Raw genomic sequence first — 19,132 nt, 5'->3', positions numbered from 1 at the left:
GACCCATCATTCAAAATTAATTCACAAGACTATTTATTTCACGCAAGCTAACAAAGACTTTATTTGTTGGTGCTGTAAGGACACAAGGCAAAGAGGAATATCAAGCACACAGGTTAAGCAGCATTTGTCATGATTAAATTTGATTAGAAAAAGATGGCTTTTCAGGCAGGCCTACAATGTAGCCCAAGACTTGTTCAATACAATTAATTTCACATGGCATGTAGGTTTGTACACTAAATATACGATTGATTGCGGAATTTTCAAACCCATTTAATACTCGGTAAAAACAGATACATTTAACCCATTATATAAATCCAGTCATTGGAGGAGCTTGGGATATGGGGTTTGACACAACAGGCCTCACATTGCTGTACCATGGGTCGGTGTCACAGGCTTATTGAGTCCAATGGTACTGCACAACCAGCCAGCAAAGTCGACCTGCTCTGCCTCAGACTGTTTGATAAAAGAATGCACCTGAAGAAAAAGGTGTGTGAGATCATTTAAGATGTGAAGAAGCATTTAGGCGAATACTGCTAAATATGAACACTCACCATCAACTGTTTGAGGTCTGCTCTCTCTGCAGGATTCTTTACCAAACTGCAATTGAGACACACAAATGATCTTAGTGTAGTGCATTTTAACACCACTAGGTGGCATATTTTCAAACGTTACTCATACATACCACTTGTTCACAAACTCTTGAAATTCAGAGCTAAATATCCCAGGCAGCTTTGGCGGAGGCTGAAAATACATAAAGGTCAAGTAAGCACTGAATGGATCAAATTGCTGGAAAAGGTATTCACAATGCACACCAGTATGTTCGTGTGGTTATATAATGGGCACACTCACCTCATTGACTATGTAATCAAGCAGCTCAAATATAGCCATTGGTGGTCTGCTGTCAGACCCGTATGCTAGGGAGTAAAAAAAAAAAAGATGGCAGCCTCTGTCATAATTCACTGTCTCCTCGGCACTAACATCACTCAATATGTCACTTCATGACAATGCTGTCCTTGATTTATTTTATTTTTTTTGTAAACCATTTGAACAGACCTTTTGAATTATTTTCAGTCAAAGCTGCAGTAATACAAAAATAAACATTAAAAACCCCACTGCAGAATCACAGGGTAAACATGTCATGCCAGACTTACAGCTGCCTGGTCGCCCGGGGGGCTGTGGCTTTGGGGAGGACTCACTGCAGGCTGCCTCTCCTTCCACTGGGAAGCCAAAAATCTGTTCCAGTTCCTTAGCATCAGGCGGTGGGATAGGAAAGCGTCCAATGGCCATCTCAACCAGAGACAGACCCATACTCCAGATGTCCGACTGAACAGAGTAATGGGTGCCCTGTAAACGCTCCGGCTGTATGACACATATGCAATTATATGACTACAACCATTAGTGATTTGTATATTAAATAGAAAATTTGTGATGTACACATGCAAAATCTAAATGGTCCAAGGATATTTATTGTCACATGTTCCAGTGCAGGGCCTTCTTTTGACATAGCTAATGCTGAAAAGATATTTGGCCCACTTGACATGAAGCCTGAGTGTATTAAGCCAGTCCCAGTTGATTTGTGGGTCATCGAAATTGGGAATTTAGTCTGAACTGGGGACTCTACTTAGCTTACACATAAATCTGAGACTTACTTCAATTCTAACAGGAATCGTAAAGGTGAATGAGAGCAGCGGGAAAGGAGGAGTATGCCCATTTAACTCACAGACATGTAAGAGCGAGTGCCCACGAAGGAATTGGCCATGGAGTCTATGAGCTGTCCGCTCACTCCAAAGTCACACAGCTTGATCTCGCCACGGGAATTCACTAGGATGTTAGAAGGCTTGACATCTAAAACAAGAGACATACAGTATATTTAGGAGAACACGCTGGGCAAGTGTTCAACAGGCAACAGAAAGCACCACAGAGCAAACTGCTTCAAAGGCTCAGTGCAGGCTTGTGTGTTTGTTATAACATTTCCTTTCATCATTTATATGTACAACACTGAGTGAAAGATACGTTCTATGCATCTAAAAGAAGGAAATTACTGTAAGGTGAAGATGAGTACTCTAAAGTTATTTAAAGCACTTCATTGATATATTTGAAGATCTTGTAAAGGGGGCAAAACCTTATTTGATTGATAACATCTTTTAGTAAATGGAATAGTGATTGACCTCTGTGCATGATCTTGTGTTTCTCCCTCAGGTAGGAGAGCCCTTTAATGACCTGGAAAGACAAATATTGCATATCAGCGCAGGATTCAGATTATTAGTAGTGCAAAATACATAATGTACTAGCTAGCACATACAGTATGCATCAGTGATGAACAGTTGTATATCCATAAACAAAACAAATATAGCTGTAGTGTGACATCCAGAGTACCAAACTGGTAGGAGAGGTGTTGGAGTTACCCACAGCGATGCTGACTTTGCCAAGGATCTGCTCTGGGATCTTGCCTGCCTTCTTCAGCGACTGGTCCAGGGAGCCACCGTCCTATAGCCAGCAGGGAAGAAAAATATAGGGAGCATCTGCTGAAAGGACTCTTTGAAATTCAAAACATCATTTATGAAATCAAACACATTTGAACCAAATGAGTTTCTCTCAATACTAAGGAGGTTGTACATGGAAGAAAACACATGCCAGACCCGTTTAGCTCAGTTAAAGTGAATGCTGTATAAACACACTGGTAGCCAGAACTTATTAAAGATAAGTACCATATGCTCCATGCAGATGCTGATTTCGCCATCGCTGTAGAAAGCTCCGTAGAAGCCCACAATGTAGGGGGAGTTACACTCATGTAGCACCTGCAGCTCCCTAATGATCTGGTTCCTAATGGCTGGTTTGATCTCCAGGTGGATCAGCTGGAATACAGCAGACATCATATTTTATTTATGTTCTCATCAAACAGAACAGAAATACACAAAGATTCAATCTTCTTTTTAGACGCGCGCGCACACACACACAAACGGGTTATTCAGTTATCTAGCCTATGTTCCTGCACTTGTCACGAGCCTTTATAGCATATTGGACATGAATCTAACATAAACGATCAATCACAGAGCGCTTATCAATATTCCTCATTCTGAGTCTTGAACATCATTAGTAGATGAATATTGTGGGGTTCACCGCTGTCTTCATGTACCATGTCATGTTCACATGCTGTTCTAATTGCAATACAATGTAGATGTATTGGAAGATTAGGTAATTACTGTAAAATCTGATATTGACCCTTTGAATGTATATTTCTTTTAGAGTGAAATGTGCAAAATATTTGTTGTTATTTTAGGGATTTGGGATGTTCGACATTACATGTAATCACTGAGAAACATCTGGAAACATAGGACAGAGGGTCTAATGCTTCTTTGTTAGCTGGAAAAGAAATAGGTTGTGAAAACCTTTTGATACAGTCAAGTGGCACAGCAGAGTTTTTTGTTGAGGCCAATAGCAATATTTGAGTGGCTGCAGAGGTATTAATTGGTGGTGCAGACGACTACAGATCTATTTGTTGTTAAGAGCCATGCTGGATGTGTGCTGTTCTTAGAGCCTGAGCATTAATACATTAAGCTGTGGACAATACTTGTTCCATTCCCTGTTGTGTCATGTTTTACTTCTCAGTTATCTTGTGATATGTTTTGTATAACCTGCGGATTACTAATACATTACATTTGGTGCTCTAGAGAGTGTTTACAGCAGCAGGACAGTGTATGTGGGTTGACTCAAAACAAACTAAAGTGCCCGTGATTATTGTAATGAAGGAGAGAACATTATAAGTTATAACATTATAAGAACATTATATATTAATATATATATTTTATGTTGTTCACAAACTACTGGAAAATTACAGACAAATTTGACTCCACACTCTCAAAAAATTGATTCCTCTAAAAAACAAATTAATGACATACTAAAGATGTTTATTATATATTACGTATGTAATTCCAATGTACACATCTCTACTAGATACAGTTTAGGCTGAGTGGCTTTCTGAAAGCTTTTTTTCACAGTGTCTTCACTACAATCCTTCCTACAACCAGCCATCAGGGCCGCAGCTTACCTTCCTCGCCATAATCAGACCAGAGGGTCGGTGGGAGACCTTGAAGACAACTCCTCCGTTGCCGGCACCCAGCTCACAGATCTTCTCAAAGTCATCATCCTTCAGCTCTCCCACCTTCTGCTTCTGTGTCAGAAAGGCCTCCAGGCGTTTCCGCTGCTGCTCATCCAACTCAAGTTCCTCTAGTTTCTTCTGCAGTGCCTCCAAGTTTGTTCTTAGATATACGATGAAGAAAGACAGAGAGAAAAATTAGCTCATTATGAGTTTATTATTTGTCCCTAAATAAATAGGGCCTTGATTCCATTTAGATGGAACTTTTGCAGATGTTCTTTCCCAGAAGCACCGGCTGTCTCCCCCACCAGGAGACATAAGGCAACCCATGAAATGAGCATTCATGAGTAAATATTGTTGAGTAAATGTTAACTAAAGAATAAATCAAAAACATGCAAGGGTTAATGGTAAGGACATCTTATATGCCTAAAAGTGTACAAGCTACTGTAAGGTGTTCCATCTCTATAATCTATATATCTTTCATATTTGCATGCTTATCTGATGATAATAAGATTCTTTTTCTTCAAGCTCAGTGGTAGTTAAGCATTTTTTTTTTTTTTTAAATCTTTGTACTTAATCACGACTCAGTGGAGAGCAGCCAGAGCAGGGCAATACGCTCTTCTCTCTGCTACTCCACCACACAGCAAAGAGAGGGTTAAGTGGTATTATTTTTGACAGTAGGCCTGCATATCCATGGAGACGAGGTGCTGAGTTTGAGTTGGTTGTGGGTAGTGTGGGCGTTTTGTCGACAAGAGCTGGAGGTGGAGGAGGCTGTAGATACTCTGAAGAGGACACACAATATGTATGTGGGAGAGACTACAGAAGCTGCACACAGCAGCCCGCACCCCTGGGTGCAGGAGGAAGCGAGCACTATGCTGGCCTTTTGTGCTCCATCCACACAACGTCCAAGGACATCTAGTAGAACTTGAATGCAAAAGATGCAATATTTCTACGGCTTGCCACAAAGCGCCGGAAAGAAGATGGCATCGCTGTTATCAGAAAATGTGGTGTTGAGCCAAACATATATAAAATCTCTATTTTGCCTTGTGACTTTGCCTACTTTACAGTAATATAAAATAGAAATTATTTTGCCATTGTTAGTTATTAATTGAAATAAATTAAACCAGATCAACTTAAGAGGCGGCAGTTGTGGGGCTACATACTGTTTCCTTTAAAGTGCCCATATTATGCTCATTTTCAGGTTCATAATTGTATTTTAAGGTTGTACCAGAATAGGTTTACATGGTTTAATTTTCAAAAAACACCATATTTTTGTTGTACTGCACAGCTCTCTCTCACTGCTGCAGATCCTCTTTTCTTCTACTTCTTCTGTACTATCTTTGATTGCACATGCACAGTAGCTCAGATGTAGATCATGTCAGCTAGCTAGCTCCACAGACAGTAAAAGAAAGGCTGTTTCTCCAACTTCGGTCAGTTACAAGGCAGGATTAGCTGGGAGACTTCTAAATGAGGGCGCACATGTAAGTAGTTCTTTTGTAGATTATGGTGAACTTGTGTGTGTTGTAGCAGTGCTTTGCTATTGAGAACGAGGTAGCATGCTAGCATTAGCATTAGCATGCTAACGCTAATGCTACGAGCTAACGGTTGTGGTTAGCCAGCCGTGCCGATTTTGAACAGCTCACCCGGAGACTGAAGGCAAGACACATTCAGAAACCGTATCTCACTCAGAACAGCATGGATGGATTTTTTTCAAAGTTTGTATGCGTGTGGAAGCACCAGAGACACAAAAGAACACAATCATAATATGGGCACTTTAAGACTGCTGTAAATCTGCGGTTTTCCCACTAAAACATCCTTGCTTTTTAAATCAGATGACTTTTTGAGATGAAGTTTTCCCAATATTGACGGTCTTTGGTGTTTTTTGCCCCCAACGTCTCCTCCCAGGCAGCACGGCAATGGTTATGTTTAGGGTTAAGGTTAGGGTTAGCTGCCTGGAAGGCGCCGTTGGAGGCAAAAAACACCATCAAGCAATATTGACTTCCATTATAAAACCTGAGTTAATTCATGCAACTCATGCAAAATGCATATCAATAGTCAGTTTGATGTATCACAAGGAAGGCACGATTGTATTTTAAAAATATATTTTTCTGCAAGAAAACTTAACAGTGTTAAAAGTGAAGTGAAATTAATACTTTAGCAACCACATGTATATCTCTGACTACAGGTCTATCCAGAACAGGTTGTTTTTATTTGATCTCAGATCTCCTCTGATAATATTACTTGCTTGCTTGACTGGCATTAGGTTGGCCACTCAGTACACTTCTCCCATAGCTGCCAGCCATTTCACACTGAGAAAGCATTTTGCGGGCTATTATGGCGATTCCTTTTCACCAGAGTGGAATTGTCTGGTTTAAATAATATCCTCATCGCATTAAGCTGATTCTGCACCCAATATGCAACAGCTGTGCTGCTAGTATGTGCATCAGATCCTCCTGTGTGCTGGTCCAAAAAATGACCCAACATAATGTGCTAATGTATGTGTCTGGTAGGTGTTCTTCAGTTTCAGCTATAATGTTGACATTCTATTGTGAGACTAGATGTCGGCCCCGTTTCAGAAAGCAGGTTTAGTGAAAACTCTGAGTTTGTTAACCCTGAGATGAGGGTAACTGGGTTTTCTGTTTCAGAAAGAGAGGTAACTTCACCTCAGAGTCAGTTACTATGGTAACTGAGCCTGTGAACCTAACCTGGTCAGGAGCAGGTTTTCTTCAATAAACCTTGAGTTTCTCTCAGTCTCCTCCCTCTGACACAGCACTCTTTCATTTCCTCATTCATCCATTCAGTCTGTTTCAGGCGCATTTTAGCGCAGTTTGTTATCGGCATGAATAAAAAAAAACAGTGTTGGTTTATTAACCATTTTAGGCAGACTATAAAATGTTTTTTTCTTTCTAAAAACATGCCATTTCCTTGTGTCGACGATCCCGTTGATCCTCGATCCTCCCAGAATATTTTGAACATTAAACACTTCATTTCCTGCATTCAGGTGAATTTTTATGCACCTATTTCTACCTTTTTCTGAATCAATTTATGCTGGATATATCTTTATGTGAAGGGAAACATAGATTACAATCCAAATATAAAAACATAATCAAATATATTGCAATAAGGCTCTTAGGCATTCTGTATTGCTTTCAACTATTTATTCTCCTTTGGATCGACTTTTCTAATTATATCTGAGTCAGCACACATGTAGCCTAGGCATCATTTACTCTTCCCTCCTCTTTTGCGTCTTTTGTTGGGGAAGTAACCTCCTTAAATGTGCATATGACAATTATTCACCTCAATGATACATTAATTCATTTTAATGAATTAATAAACCCATGGACTGTAATATTTCAGATGTGTTTAAGCAAGATTTCTGCTCATGTTCAAAATGAACATGAGCACATTCAAAATATATCTGTGTTCTCTGAGATTTGGAGGAGTCGTGGAGGAGTACTTAAACTTATGTTGTCCTTTTCTTTCACCCTATACTCAAAACTGAGTCGCACTAAATGCTTGCTCTTGGGGGATTTACTAGAATTGTTGGGTCCTTGTATGTTATAGAGTGTGGTCTAGACCTATCTGTAAAGTGTCTTGAGAGAACTCTTGTTATGATTTGATACTATAAATACAATTGAATTGAATTGAAAACATATTCACTCCCTTGTGGAGTGAGATTCCCCTTTACACCTTGTAGCATGTAACAACCAGAAACACCAGCACATAATTCATCCCCAAAACATGTAGGCTAAGCACTGTAATGCAAGGTTAATAGAGCTGAGTCCTTAGTTGCAATTTCTAAGTTGAACCACTTCTCACACCACTTTAACTTGAATGTAGCCTAATGGTAGAGCGCTTCTTGGCTTCAGCTTGAAAAGTTGCGCTATCAACACAGTCTCGCCGTTGCTTGCAGTCGCTATGGCGACAACACGTCATGGGCTTTGCTTATCTGATCTGCTGGCTCTTCAATGAGTCGGTACCGCGGCGGCGGTCTAGTCTCTCCTATCCGTGTTGAGCGGGCGAGTTCTCACTCTAGGTTCATGGTGATTTTGGTAGTCTTGACTTCTCAAAGCGAGACACGCGAACAGGCACACGGAGGCAGAGACCGACGGACGCGGAGAGAGAATGAGAGAGAGAGAAAGAGACACACACACACACACACACACACACACACACACACACACACACACACAGCCACATCTATGCTACAATTACAACAGTTTTTCCCACTCATCCTGTCTCTTTCTATCGGAGAGAGAGAGAAAGAGAGCCGAGTTAAAATTAATGATGGTTGAATTCCATTTGGCTGCTTCCGTTTCAGGTTCCTATAGACCGAAATCCTTGTGATATCGCGCAAAAATAACTTCCGGGTAGACAAATTGTCATTGATTTGAATTGCGGAGATATGTTAAATCGGCAAACTTGTTTATTTCTGTTGTCATTTTCAGCCGTAACAGTAGGCTAGCATTTAAAGATATATAGTTAAACACGGTCCGAGCTTTGCTTATTTTCTATACTGCGTTGCTTTGCTGCTTTGATAAACCAAATCTAGCATTACAAACAGCAACATCTCACTGCCTGTAGGATTTTTCTTCTAACGTTAGTAAAAGTGTTGACATCACAACATAACACCAAAAAAGCATTTTAGATGAATGAGATAAGAGTATATCCAGTTGTTCCATGACAGAGGTGTAGCCTCAGCTAAGAAGGTAGCCTGCAATCAGCCAAAATACAAAACCACTGTGGGGATGAACCATGGCTGTGTAACTGTTTGCTACATGGTCACCTAGTAAAAACTCTGTGACACTATGTTGTCACAGACTATGACAAACACCTTTGGACAGCGACAATCTAAGAAAGCTCCTAGACCTTGTAAGAACCCATACAGGCCTCTTCTTCCAATCTTTCACTATGGTAGCCCCAAGCATACACACCCATCATATTATATCACGTGGAGCAAAGAAGCCTGGTTCTTTAAAATATGTCCTCACCTTCACTGGTGTGCAAATGTTTGGCAAAGCTTCAGCTTTTCACAAACAAATCACCCTTACACCTTAGGGCCCTTGCAGAGCTAAAATTAGGAAATATTACTTTTCCTATTAATTCTGATAGAGATATTTGACATATATGACATGTACACTTTTGGAAGTGTCCATGCATCGACCTACTTCTCCATGATACATACAAGTTCAGATGTCGATTGGTTGGGAAACTTATTTGGTTCCTTTGACATCTGACATACAACATACAGTTTCATCATTAGATAAATAAAATTCAACTTGTAATCTTTTTCCCATTCCGTTGTCATGTGGGTGTGCATGAATTTGGTTTTATGCAGTGATAAGGAACAAAATGTGTGCAAAAGTGCAAGGGACAACTGTGTGCCTGCAGATCCGTCATCTACCATCACTGGCCTGAAATGGGATTTGCTTTTCCTCAGAGCTTCAGGCAGCTGAACGTGTGGACCCAGATAAAACTGTCTTTCTATGGAAAAGAGTTCTGAGTGACCCCAGGCTGCATGGCTTTCTGTCAGCACAGTGTCACAGTGCACAATTCAGCAGTATTCCTGGACGCACACGCACACATTGTGAATTCTCTCAGCAGCAGAGACTTCCAAATATCTGATTTAGAGTTCCTGATTGTTGCTTTATTCCGACGTGCTGCTCCTCTGCCTGTTACAGCTCAGCTCCAGCCAAATATTATGTCATCACCATTTACCCCGCAGCGCTGTGGAGATAGGTCTGGCAATGTGAGACTATGTCATCATCAAACAAACAACGCCAAGGCACAACTCCCCCCCCCTGTGATGGATCCTGCTTCTTAAATGTCAGAATGTGCGGCTTTACTTTGTCTTAAATTTGCAGAATTATATTGAGATTTAACGCATTTGATTTTAGTCATTACTTTTTAAGTAATTCATTGCAAAAGACACAAATGGACATTATATACATGACAAAACAATTCCACCTCTACAACACATTAGAAAACTAGCCTTTCACAAGGGATGACATGTTATATAATTCTCATCTCAACTGATGCAGCTTGTTGCTGCTGGACTGACTGGGATTTTCTCTGTGAACTGAAAATTAGAGAATGGTGTCACAACTATTTAATATCTCCATTACTGTGTTTTGTTGAACGGTGGTGGGAAGTGGCCTGCTCAAATCTTCTCCAACACACAGATACTATTCCACATGCTGCCAATCTCTGACTAATCACTGTCCATACAAAGTGGGCTGTTAGCAGTGGTCCCCACTATAAGTCCATCCATAAGTAACACAATGAAAGCATGTATGACTATTTTGGTCATGGGTTTCATACACTTCCTGTAATAAAACATCTAAAAGCAAAAATTGTATCAGATGCGGGACCCTGGGACAAAATCTTATCAAATGGGGGTCTGTGGTCTAATTTGTGTCAGTTTAGGGGTCCTTGATGCGAAAACGTTTGGGAAACACTGTGTTAGAGTGATGGGAGGGACCTGCTCATCCATGACACCATGAAGAGATGACCGCAGGACCTGAGAGCTGCACATTATAAACCTTTTTAATGGCAGACACGCAGGCGATACAGATTTCCCTAACAATGGCTCAGTTCCATCAAGTGCGTGCTTTTTATAACTGCTTTCATTACCTGCATCAGGAACTGAGTTCTTCTTTTCATTCCCTTTCATACATGACATGTTCTGGAATGACAATCAAAATATCTTTATCCTATAAGCAAAGCCGGTGAGCCAGCCCACAATATCAGGCCCCTGGAACTAGCTCACCTAAATGGAATGCAGTCATATAATTACAGCTGTGCTTTTCCTGCTATGGCATGCCAACATGTCTTCTGGAAAAAAGGTCTATTGGCAATGTTTAGATTTTCTCTGCTAAGAGGCACTGTAACGTGATTAATTCATGAAATGAAAGCAAGTAACAAAATAGCTTGTTAATTGGAATTGTGAACATTTTAGCAGTTGCAACATTTAGTGTAAGCTAGTGCCACACACGCACGCACGCACGCACGCACACACACACACACACACACACACACACACACACACACACACACACACACACTATTCCTATAACAACTTGTATTACTCAATGAACGGGTTATTCAGTTATCTAGCCTATGTTCCTGTAGTTGTCACGAGCCTTTATAGCATATTGGACATGAATCTAACATAAACGATCAATCACAGAGCCCTTATCAATATTCCTCATTCTGAGTCTTGAACATCTAGTAGATCAATATTGACACTCACTCTGTGGCTCCGGTACCGTTAATAGTGTTTCCATCGGGGATCGGGTTGAGTTGGATCGGCTCTGGCTTCCTTCTCTTCTGCATGTTACACACAAGAAACAAATCACGAGCTACAGGAATAAGGAAGCCAGAAGAAAAAAAACTCTGGTTTCAAAAAGGTACAGTGGGTTTACTGAACAGAGACTGACAGAATAAGACCCACAGCTTTGCAGTTATGAGCTGGAGGAGCTGATATTCTTCATAATGGGTGGATGTGAATGAGAAATGATCTGGGAGATGAAACGTCACAAAAAATATTTACATTCGTCTTCCGGACAGCATGGCTGTGTTTGGGACAGCGCCCCCTCTGCTGGTGGTAGGTGGGTATAACCATCAGTGGTGGAAGAAATGGCAATTCCAAAGTGTAGAAGAATACTCCTTTACAAGTAAAAAAAAAGAGTACTTACGTAAAAGTACAAAGGTTTATGGCATGTAAATGTGAGTTTACTTTCATGCAAGTCATGTGCTAATTATCAAGCAAATAGTGTAAATGAATTCAATGCAGGGCACATTCATGTGAACCTATTTCAAAGCCACTTCATGTGATTGCTTTAATGTCATTTATTTCTTATTAGGATGGAATACATTTATGATCAAACAGACAGTATTTAAGTCACCATTTTCAAAAAAACTATAAAAAATGTTTTCAGAGCTGCCAAATTTAAGAAACTTTTAATATTTGGAGCTATTCCCAATTTTGTCTTGTTCCCAAAATTCTCTAAACCTCCAACATTTTCCTCTCTAACAACTCCTCTCTGAACAAAATTTGACCAGTAAAAATGTATTAATCTTTCTAAACTATTCAGATCACTAAATGGAAAAAACACTATTTGATCTAAATTCTCTCTTTAATTTAGGGTACATGCTGTATTCTGTCAGACTAACCTCTGTGGACAAAATTAATCAAAACCACCAATGACAGGGGCCCATCACCTTCCCTTGTAAATGATGTGGCGGCTGTCACCCCAACCTGTACTATGTAGATTAGACATCAAGCACAACTTGAAACTGACTGCCATTTTTACAATTTGCTCTGAAGTCTGTACACATTGTCCTGACAGACACAAGGCCACTGAGCCGTGCTTGGTTTACCAAAATCATCTTTTTCTCTATAAACCAGGACTGACAGAGAGGAAAGATTGGTCATGTCCTATCTCGAGCCCATGGACAGGAACCGTGTGAATTCTAAGTTGCTTTTGACAAATTGGGTTGTGGGCACTCGAGCAAATCAGACCTGACTACAATCCCGGTCTCCCACATGGACCATAAAACATCTACACCAGTGCGTTTCCTTCCTGGGGGTCGTACTGGAGATATTGCTTAAGGGTTCAAAAGCTGACATGGTTGGGAACCACTGATCTATACTCTCCAAAAGAATATTTTGTTACTACATTTAATTTGTGGTAATGCCAAAGGGTCTTCCAGACTCGGTGGGAGATGTTGCAGTTTCTTTTGTTGCCATTCCTACATCGTATTTCGGTTTAAAAAAAATAGAAAATCATAATATCATCAAAAGTGTTAGCCTTTTCTCTCAACCCCCCAAGTTGGGTAAATGTAAAATGTTAACAAATCTTAACATACACAATATATACCGACTGACTTTGACTTTCATTTCCAAAATGAAATCTTCTACTTCTATTTTAGACAGCATCCCAACTACATTTTTAAAAGAGGTATTCCCTAGTGTTGGTCCTTTCATTTTATTATTAATAGTTCGCTGATGTCTGACATCTTTCCAAAGGGTTTTTGTACACGCAATTTTCAACCGCTACTTAAAAAACCCAATGTAGATCCCTTTTTACTCAGCAATTACTGTCCGATTTCTAAATTATTGTTTTTATAAGGTACTGGAGAAAGTAATTTCAACTAAATTAATCTCTTTTGAATGACTAATGAATAATGAATATCAATAGTACTTTTAGCAGGTTTAAGTCAGGTTTTAGAGCTTGTCATAGCACAGAAACCGCCCTTGTGAAGGTTTCTAATGACTTGCTTTTTTTTAGAAAACTGGGTTGGTCTAAAGGGGACAGCATTGCAATTGTTACGATCTTACCTTTCAAATAGAACCTTCTCGGAACTTCAATTTGCCCACAGTTTTTTTCCATATATAGTACATGCTTCTTATCGGCCATATCATTGAGAACCATGGTGTCTCCCATCACTGTTATGCAGATGACACGCAATTATATGTCCCTCTCCAGTCCAGTGACTCCAGTAGCTTAGATAATCCTCCTTGCCTGCCTTAATGATGTCAAGTGCTGGATGTCGCAAAACTTTTTAAAATGTAATGATGACAAAACCGAGATTATAGTCTCTGGTCCAATTAACTCTCCCAGCCTTGTTCACAGCAAGCTTGGTTCCCTCACAAATAACATGAAGCTGACTGCCAGAAATCTTGGCGTATTATTTAGTGCTGATCTTTGTTTTGATGCTCAAGTAAAGACTGTTGTTCAAGCATGCTTCTTCCAGCTTAAAAATATCTCAATCTTTTTCTGTCTCCATCTGATTTGCACAAGGTTGTACATGCTTCTTTTCCCCCCGCCTGGACTATTGTAATGCACTTTATGTTGGTATCAGCTAGAGCTCCCTTCAGTGACTCTAACTGGTGCAGAACGCTGCAGCCCGAATTCTAACAGGCACCAAGAAATACAAACATTACTCCTGTATTAGCCAACCTGCACTGGCTGCCCGTCATGTTCTGTATTAATTTTAAAATTTTAATGATCACTTGTAAAGTATTGAACGGCATCGCTCCAAATTAAATTGAGGATTTATTGACCCTCTATGTGCCTGGGCGCTCCCTTAGATCAGTGGATGCAGCTCTTTTGGTTGTTCCAAGATCCAGGTTTGTAACCAAAGGCAACTGGGCCTTTGCTGTTAGAGCCCCTAGACTCTGGAACACTGCCTACTGAAATCAGACACGCCACATCATTAGCATCTTTTAAATCCCTTCTTAAAAGCTTTTATTAATATTTAATACACTGTTGGGTTTTATCATCCCGCCCTGCCTTGTCCGTTTAATGTATGTCGGTGTACATTTACAGGTATGTCTGTATGTGTGTATGTGTATGTGCATATATGTATGTATATATGTATACATGTACCTCTTTTATTTTAATTTTACTTCATTGTCGTTGGCTGTGTTGTTCTTGGTTTTATTTGCTGTTTTTCTTTGTTGTTTGCACATTCTTAAGAAAAGTGCTATATAAATAAAGTTTATTATTATTATTATTATTATTATTATTATTATTATTATTATTATTATAAAGTGGTTATGGACGTATAATCACTTTATACAGATCTTATAATGAAAATTTAGCCGTCTCAAGTGCTACCTCCCAGACTCCCTGTTTGAGCTCATTGATCCTTGCTACAGATAACTCCATTATCAATACATAAATGCATCATTTTTGCTGCAGTTGACCCAGCTCGCCATAATGTTCTTCTAGGCATGTTTAAGTACAAGTTATTATTAATTATAATATTCCATATTTTCTCATTTACTTCCACTGGTAATCATGCAGATGCAGAGTCTTATTTACCCAGGTTTTGAGATACATGATGGTGATACTGTCTCTGAGATTTCTTCTCCACCCCAAACCCAGGGGTGCATGTAATTTAATTTGTGGTGATCTAAACATTGGAAAATTACACTTAAAGTCCTCAAAGGTGAGTTTTGCTTGTTGTTAATTCAGTTGGAGTTCCACTCAACTTCAACCTGATCTTATCTAATTAGCCACAATAACTGAAAACACATGTGTGGGTGTTTTGGGCTACTAATCATCTAGATTTTGTTAAAGCTCCCCTCCACTTAAAAATGTGTTTTGCTCTTTGTTACTTAACTTGAATGTTTTAGCTGTACTGTGCAGAATGATGTATGTTCAGAGTTTGTTTCCATACTCATCTGCTGAAGGGGGAAAGTTTATCTGTGCTCACCTTTAATCTTCATTTAAGATATGTATTTACGAGCATGATTTTGTGACATTGTTTGGAAGCGAATCATGGTCCAGTATGCAACTTACACAAGTGTGATTTGGGAAAGTGAAACCTCCAGTGCATAAACTGTACACTAAGAATACATTTTTCAGTGGAAACATCTTGTGTCCATCAGTTAAATCTTTTATATGAATAATAGAGATTCTGGATTTATCAATGAGGGAGAAGGAGCAGATGTCATTTAAAGATCTTTTAACAAAGTAATTGAGTTTTGTGATCAGACTCACATTATTATTGAAGTAGAGTATTTTTTTTAACATCTTAACATGTCTGGAAGGGATCTTAAAAAAATTCTGCAGCAACATTTCTTTGCAGTCAGTGTCCTTGATTCTGTGGATAATCCACAGACCTCACTGTCAAGAGATGTTATGAGGGCAATTTCTTTGTTAGAAGTAGTTACAATAAAAAGTTGACTGTGAGGTCTGTGGATTATCCAGAGATGCTGCTCCAGAACATCATTTTTAAAAACTGTGAACGCCACAACTAAATTTACATTTATCTCCACCGTGAAATAATGGCAGCAGACATCTCAGAGACAGATATCTCACAAAACCTGGGCAAAAAAACTATTTATTTTACTGTGTGTAGCTGATGACGGACGTATATCTTCATGGCTGTATACATAATGCGTATTTACTGTATGTTAGTTGATCAACCGTAGCTGTAAATTGAACATTTGTGAATGCTAGTCTTTTTCTCTTGTGCACAGGATACATTCATATGTTAATATGTCTTTAAACCCCTCCTTGAATTACTGTCTCCTGATTATGTGAAATGAAATAATGCATCTTTTGTAATTTGGACTGATCCTTTAACCATCAGAAGAGGAAAGGAAAAAGTCAGAAAAAAGTCAGAAATCCCTGCAGAGCAAACACACATCAGGGAAGATGGTAACTGGGAATTACAACAGACCTCACAAAGGTTACCAATTTACAGCTCCAGAGTTTGAGTACAACACTATTTACTCACCAGACATTGCAGCGCCATGAGGAGGCAGCAGATGAGACATAAAAGGAACAAGCTGATGCACTGATCGAGGACAAGCAGCAGTGCTGGAAAACCAGAATACGCTATGTCTTGTTTGATGCTGTGGATTTGTTGCCTCATCCACCACTACTTTGTTTGGGGAGTCAGGGATTTGTGGTAAGGGATTACAGCAGGCCACAAAGGCAGCTTCTGAAGCAACCGATAACAGCAGCCAGTTGCTTCGGCTGAGAAGAGAGGCCAACAGTTGGGGTCCCAAAGATGCAAATGTTTGTGCAATGACTAAGACAGAAATGTTGCCACAGGATGGGACAGCTAGGAGAAGTGGATACTGTGTTGCACTGTTTAACATGAAAATGCATACTATTTATTTTTCATTCAGTGGTTGAATCTCATTTTGAGTGTTTGAGATTCCCTCCTCCATTGGTTCAATTCAATTCAATTCAATTTGATTTATAGTATCAAATCTTAACAAGAGTTATCTCAAGACACTTTACAGATAGAGTAGGTCATATTGGTCCATTCAATATTGTACACAGAATAACATTTACATAATTATTTCCTTCACCTTAAGCATCCTCTCCATGCTCAGGATGGAGTCAACTCAGGTGCAGCTGAAAGCAGACTTCTTAAATTAATTTCCCCAAAATTCTGTGTATTGTGTGTTTTCTTGACTAATGGCTTGCATAGGTGGAGGCAAATCTTTAAAAAGGATAACAGTAATAATTTATGCATGAAAAGGATAAAAAGAAAACAAAGGAGAAACCAAGGAGGGAAAATACAAATAACTTTAGGAGAGGATTTTTACAAAACATAATTTGTTTGCAGATCTTTGAGTGTTGTAATGAATTTTCATGTTTCATACAAACATGTCCCTTAGCCAGCGGCAGTGGGAAGGTGGAGCTGTGCCCTTCTGTTTGGGTAAGATAACTCAGCGAGCTAATACCATAGGCTAATACGGAAGCAAAGGCAACTGTGTCTTCTTTTACTTATGGGCATATGTAGTTTATCTGGAGCTGCGCCAAAGACGGCACGCAGAGGACGGCATGCCACGCAAACACATTTCTGATAAAGTGCAAAAAACACAAGTCCTACACTCAGCTGCATTGAGACAGTAAAAGTACTTAGAAATAATTGAGACATAAACACACACACACACACACACACACACACACACACACACACACACACACACACACACACACACACACACACACACACACACACACACACAGGTTATTCAGTTATCTAGCCTATGTTCCTGCACTTATCACGAGCCTTTATAGAATATTGGACATGAATCTAACATAAACGATCAATCACAGAGCGCTTATCAATATTCCTCATTCTGAGTCTTGAACATCATTAGTAGATGAATATTGTGGGGTTCACCGCTGTCTTCATGTACCATGTCATGTTCACATGCTGTTCTAATTGCAATGAAATGTAGATGTATTGGAAGATTAGGTAATTACTGTAAAATCTGATATTGACCCTTTGAATGTATATTTCTTTTTAGAGTGAAATGTGCAAAATATTTGTTGTTGTTATTTTAGGGATTTGGGATGTTCGACATTACATGTAATCACTGAGAAACATCTGGAAACATAGGACAGAGGGTCTAATGCTTCTTTGTTAGCTGGAAAAGAAATAGGTTGTGAAAACCTTTTGATACAGTCAAGTGGCACAGCAGAGTTTTTTGTTGAGGCCAATAGCAATATTTGAGTGGCTGCAGAGGTATTAATTGGTGGTGCAGACAACTACAGATCTATTTGTTGTTAAGAGCCATGCTGGATGTGTGCTGTTCTTAGAGCCTGAGCATTAATACATTAAGCTGTGGACAATACTTGTTCCATTCCCTGTTGTGTCATGTTTTACTTCTCAGTTATCTTGTGATATGTTTTGTATAACCTGCGGATTACTAATACACATTTGGTGCTCTAGAGAGTGTTTACAGCAGCAGGACAGTGTATGTGGGTTGACTCATAACAAACTAAAGTGCCCGTGATTATTGTAATGAAGGAACATGTCACACAGTGCAACAGTGTGTCTCATTGATGTGTTTTGTGTAGTTTCTGCTCTGTGGCACAGAGGAATTAAGCTACAGTATTTCAAGCTTTGGATACTTGTTAATAGGATCAGTTCACTGCTGGTTTCTTTGACAATAAAACAAAAAAACTACCTTCGCATTTTTAAAGTGTCCTACAGGTTGGTAACCCTAACCTGTTAAACGTTCATTGAGTAATACAAGTTGTTATAGGAATAGTGTGTGTGTGTGTGTGTGTGTGTGTGTGTGTGTGTGTGTGTGTGTGTGTGTGTGTGTGTGTGTGTGTGTGTGTGTGTGTGTGTGTGTGTGTGTGTGTGTGTGTGTGTGTGTGTGTATGTGTGTGGGCTTGTTTAACTAAAACCGAGAGTCCAGTATACTTGTGGGGTCCCGACAGCTTTGTGGGGCCAAAATGCTGGACCCCACAAGTTTAAAGGGCTGTTTGAGGGATAGAATTATGTTATGGTTAGGGTGAGGATAAGGGTTAAGGTTAGGCATTTAGTTGTGATGGTTAAGGTTAGGGTAAGGGGCTAGGGAATGCATTATGTCAATGACGGGTCCCCACAAAGATAGTGCCACAAATCTGTATGTGTGTGTGTGTGTGTGTGTGTGTGTGTGTGTGTGTGTGTGATGGGGGGGGGCATCATCAGCATCAGCGCCCACGACGTCACCCGAGTTTAAAGTGGGCCGCGCTTTACCCAGTGAAGTAGAGGAGAGAGAAG

At 39.7% G+C, this 19,132-nt stretch overlaps 1 protein-coding gene across 2 annotated transcripts; it reads right to left on the bottom strand.

Annotated features, from left to right (window-relative positions):
* Nucleotides 1–9: 9 nt before the first annotated feature.
* map2k1 (mitogen-activated protein kinase kinase 1) lies at nt 10–11,643 on the bottom strand. 2 transcript variants are annotated; one of them, XM_078257063.1, is made up of 11 exons: nt 11,349–11,643; nt 4,049–4,259; nt 2,709–2,855; nt 2,410–2,487; nt 2,169–2,220; nt 1,721–1,845; nt 1,152–1,323; nt 850–914; nt 683–741; nt 552–597; nt 10–474 (listed from the first exon to the last, which is right to left on the bottom strand). In XM_078257063.1, the coding sequence occupies exons 1-11, from the start codon at nt 11,429–11,431 to the stop codon at nt 361–363; spliced, it is 1,152 nt and encodes a 383-aa protein (XP_078113189.1). In that variant the 5' UTR covers nt 11,432–11,643; the 3' UTR covers nt 10–360. The 2 variants fall into 2 exon arrangements, with proteins under 2 accessions (XP_078113189.1, XP_078113188.1); XM_078257062.1 differs by having other exon boundaries at nt 1,152–1,359; nt 11,349–11,642.
* Nucleotides 11,644–19,132: the final 7,489 nt, after the last annotated feature.

This window comes from Sander vitreus, chromosome 8 (genome assembly GCF_031162955.1).
Source record: "Sander vitreus isolate 19-12246 chromosome 8, sanVit1, whole genome shotgun sequence".
Classification (NCBI taxonomy): domain Eukaryota; kingdom Metazoa; phylum Chordata; class Actinopteri; order Perciformes; family Percidae; genus Sander; species Sander vitreus.
Note: the sequence above shows the minus strand (reverse complement) of the source record. Positions and strands in the feature narration are given on the sequence as shown.

What these genes read in the sequence shown, in the direction of transcription:
- map2k1 (XM_078257062.1), bottom strand. Translation starts at nt 11,431, where the DNA reads ATGCAGAAGAGAAGGAAGCCAGAGCCGATCCAACTCAACCCGATCCCC. An exon ending in GCATCTGCATGGAGCATATG is followed by an intron (nt 2,488 to 2,708) that starts GTACTTATCTTT and finishes TGCTGGCTATAG; the next exon opens with GACGGTGGCTCCCTGGACCA. An exon ending in CAAGAGTTTGTGAACAAGTG is followed by an intron (nt 598 to 682) that starts GTATGTATGAGT and finishes TCTCAATTGCAG; the next exon opens with TTTGGTAAAGAATCCTGCAG.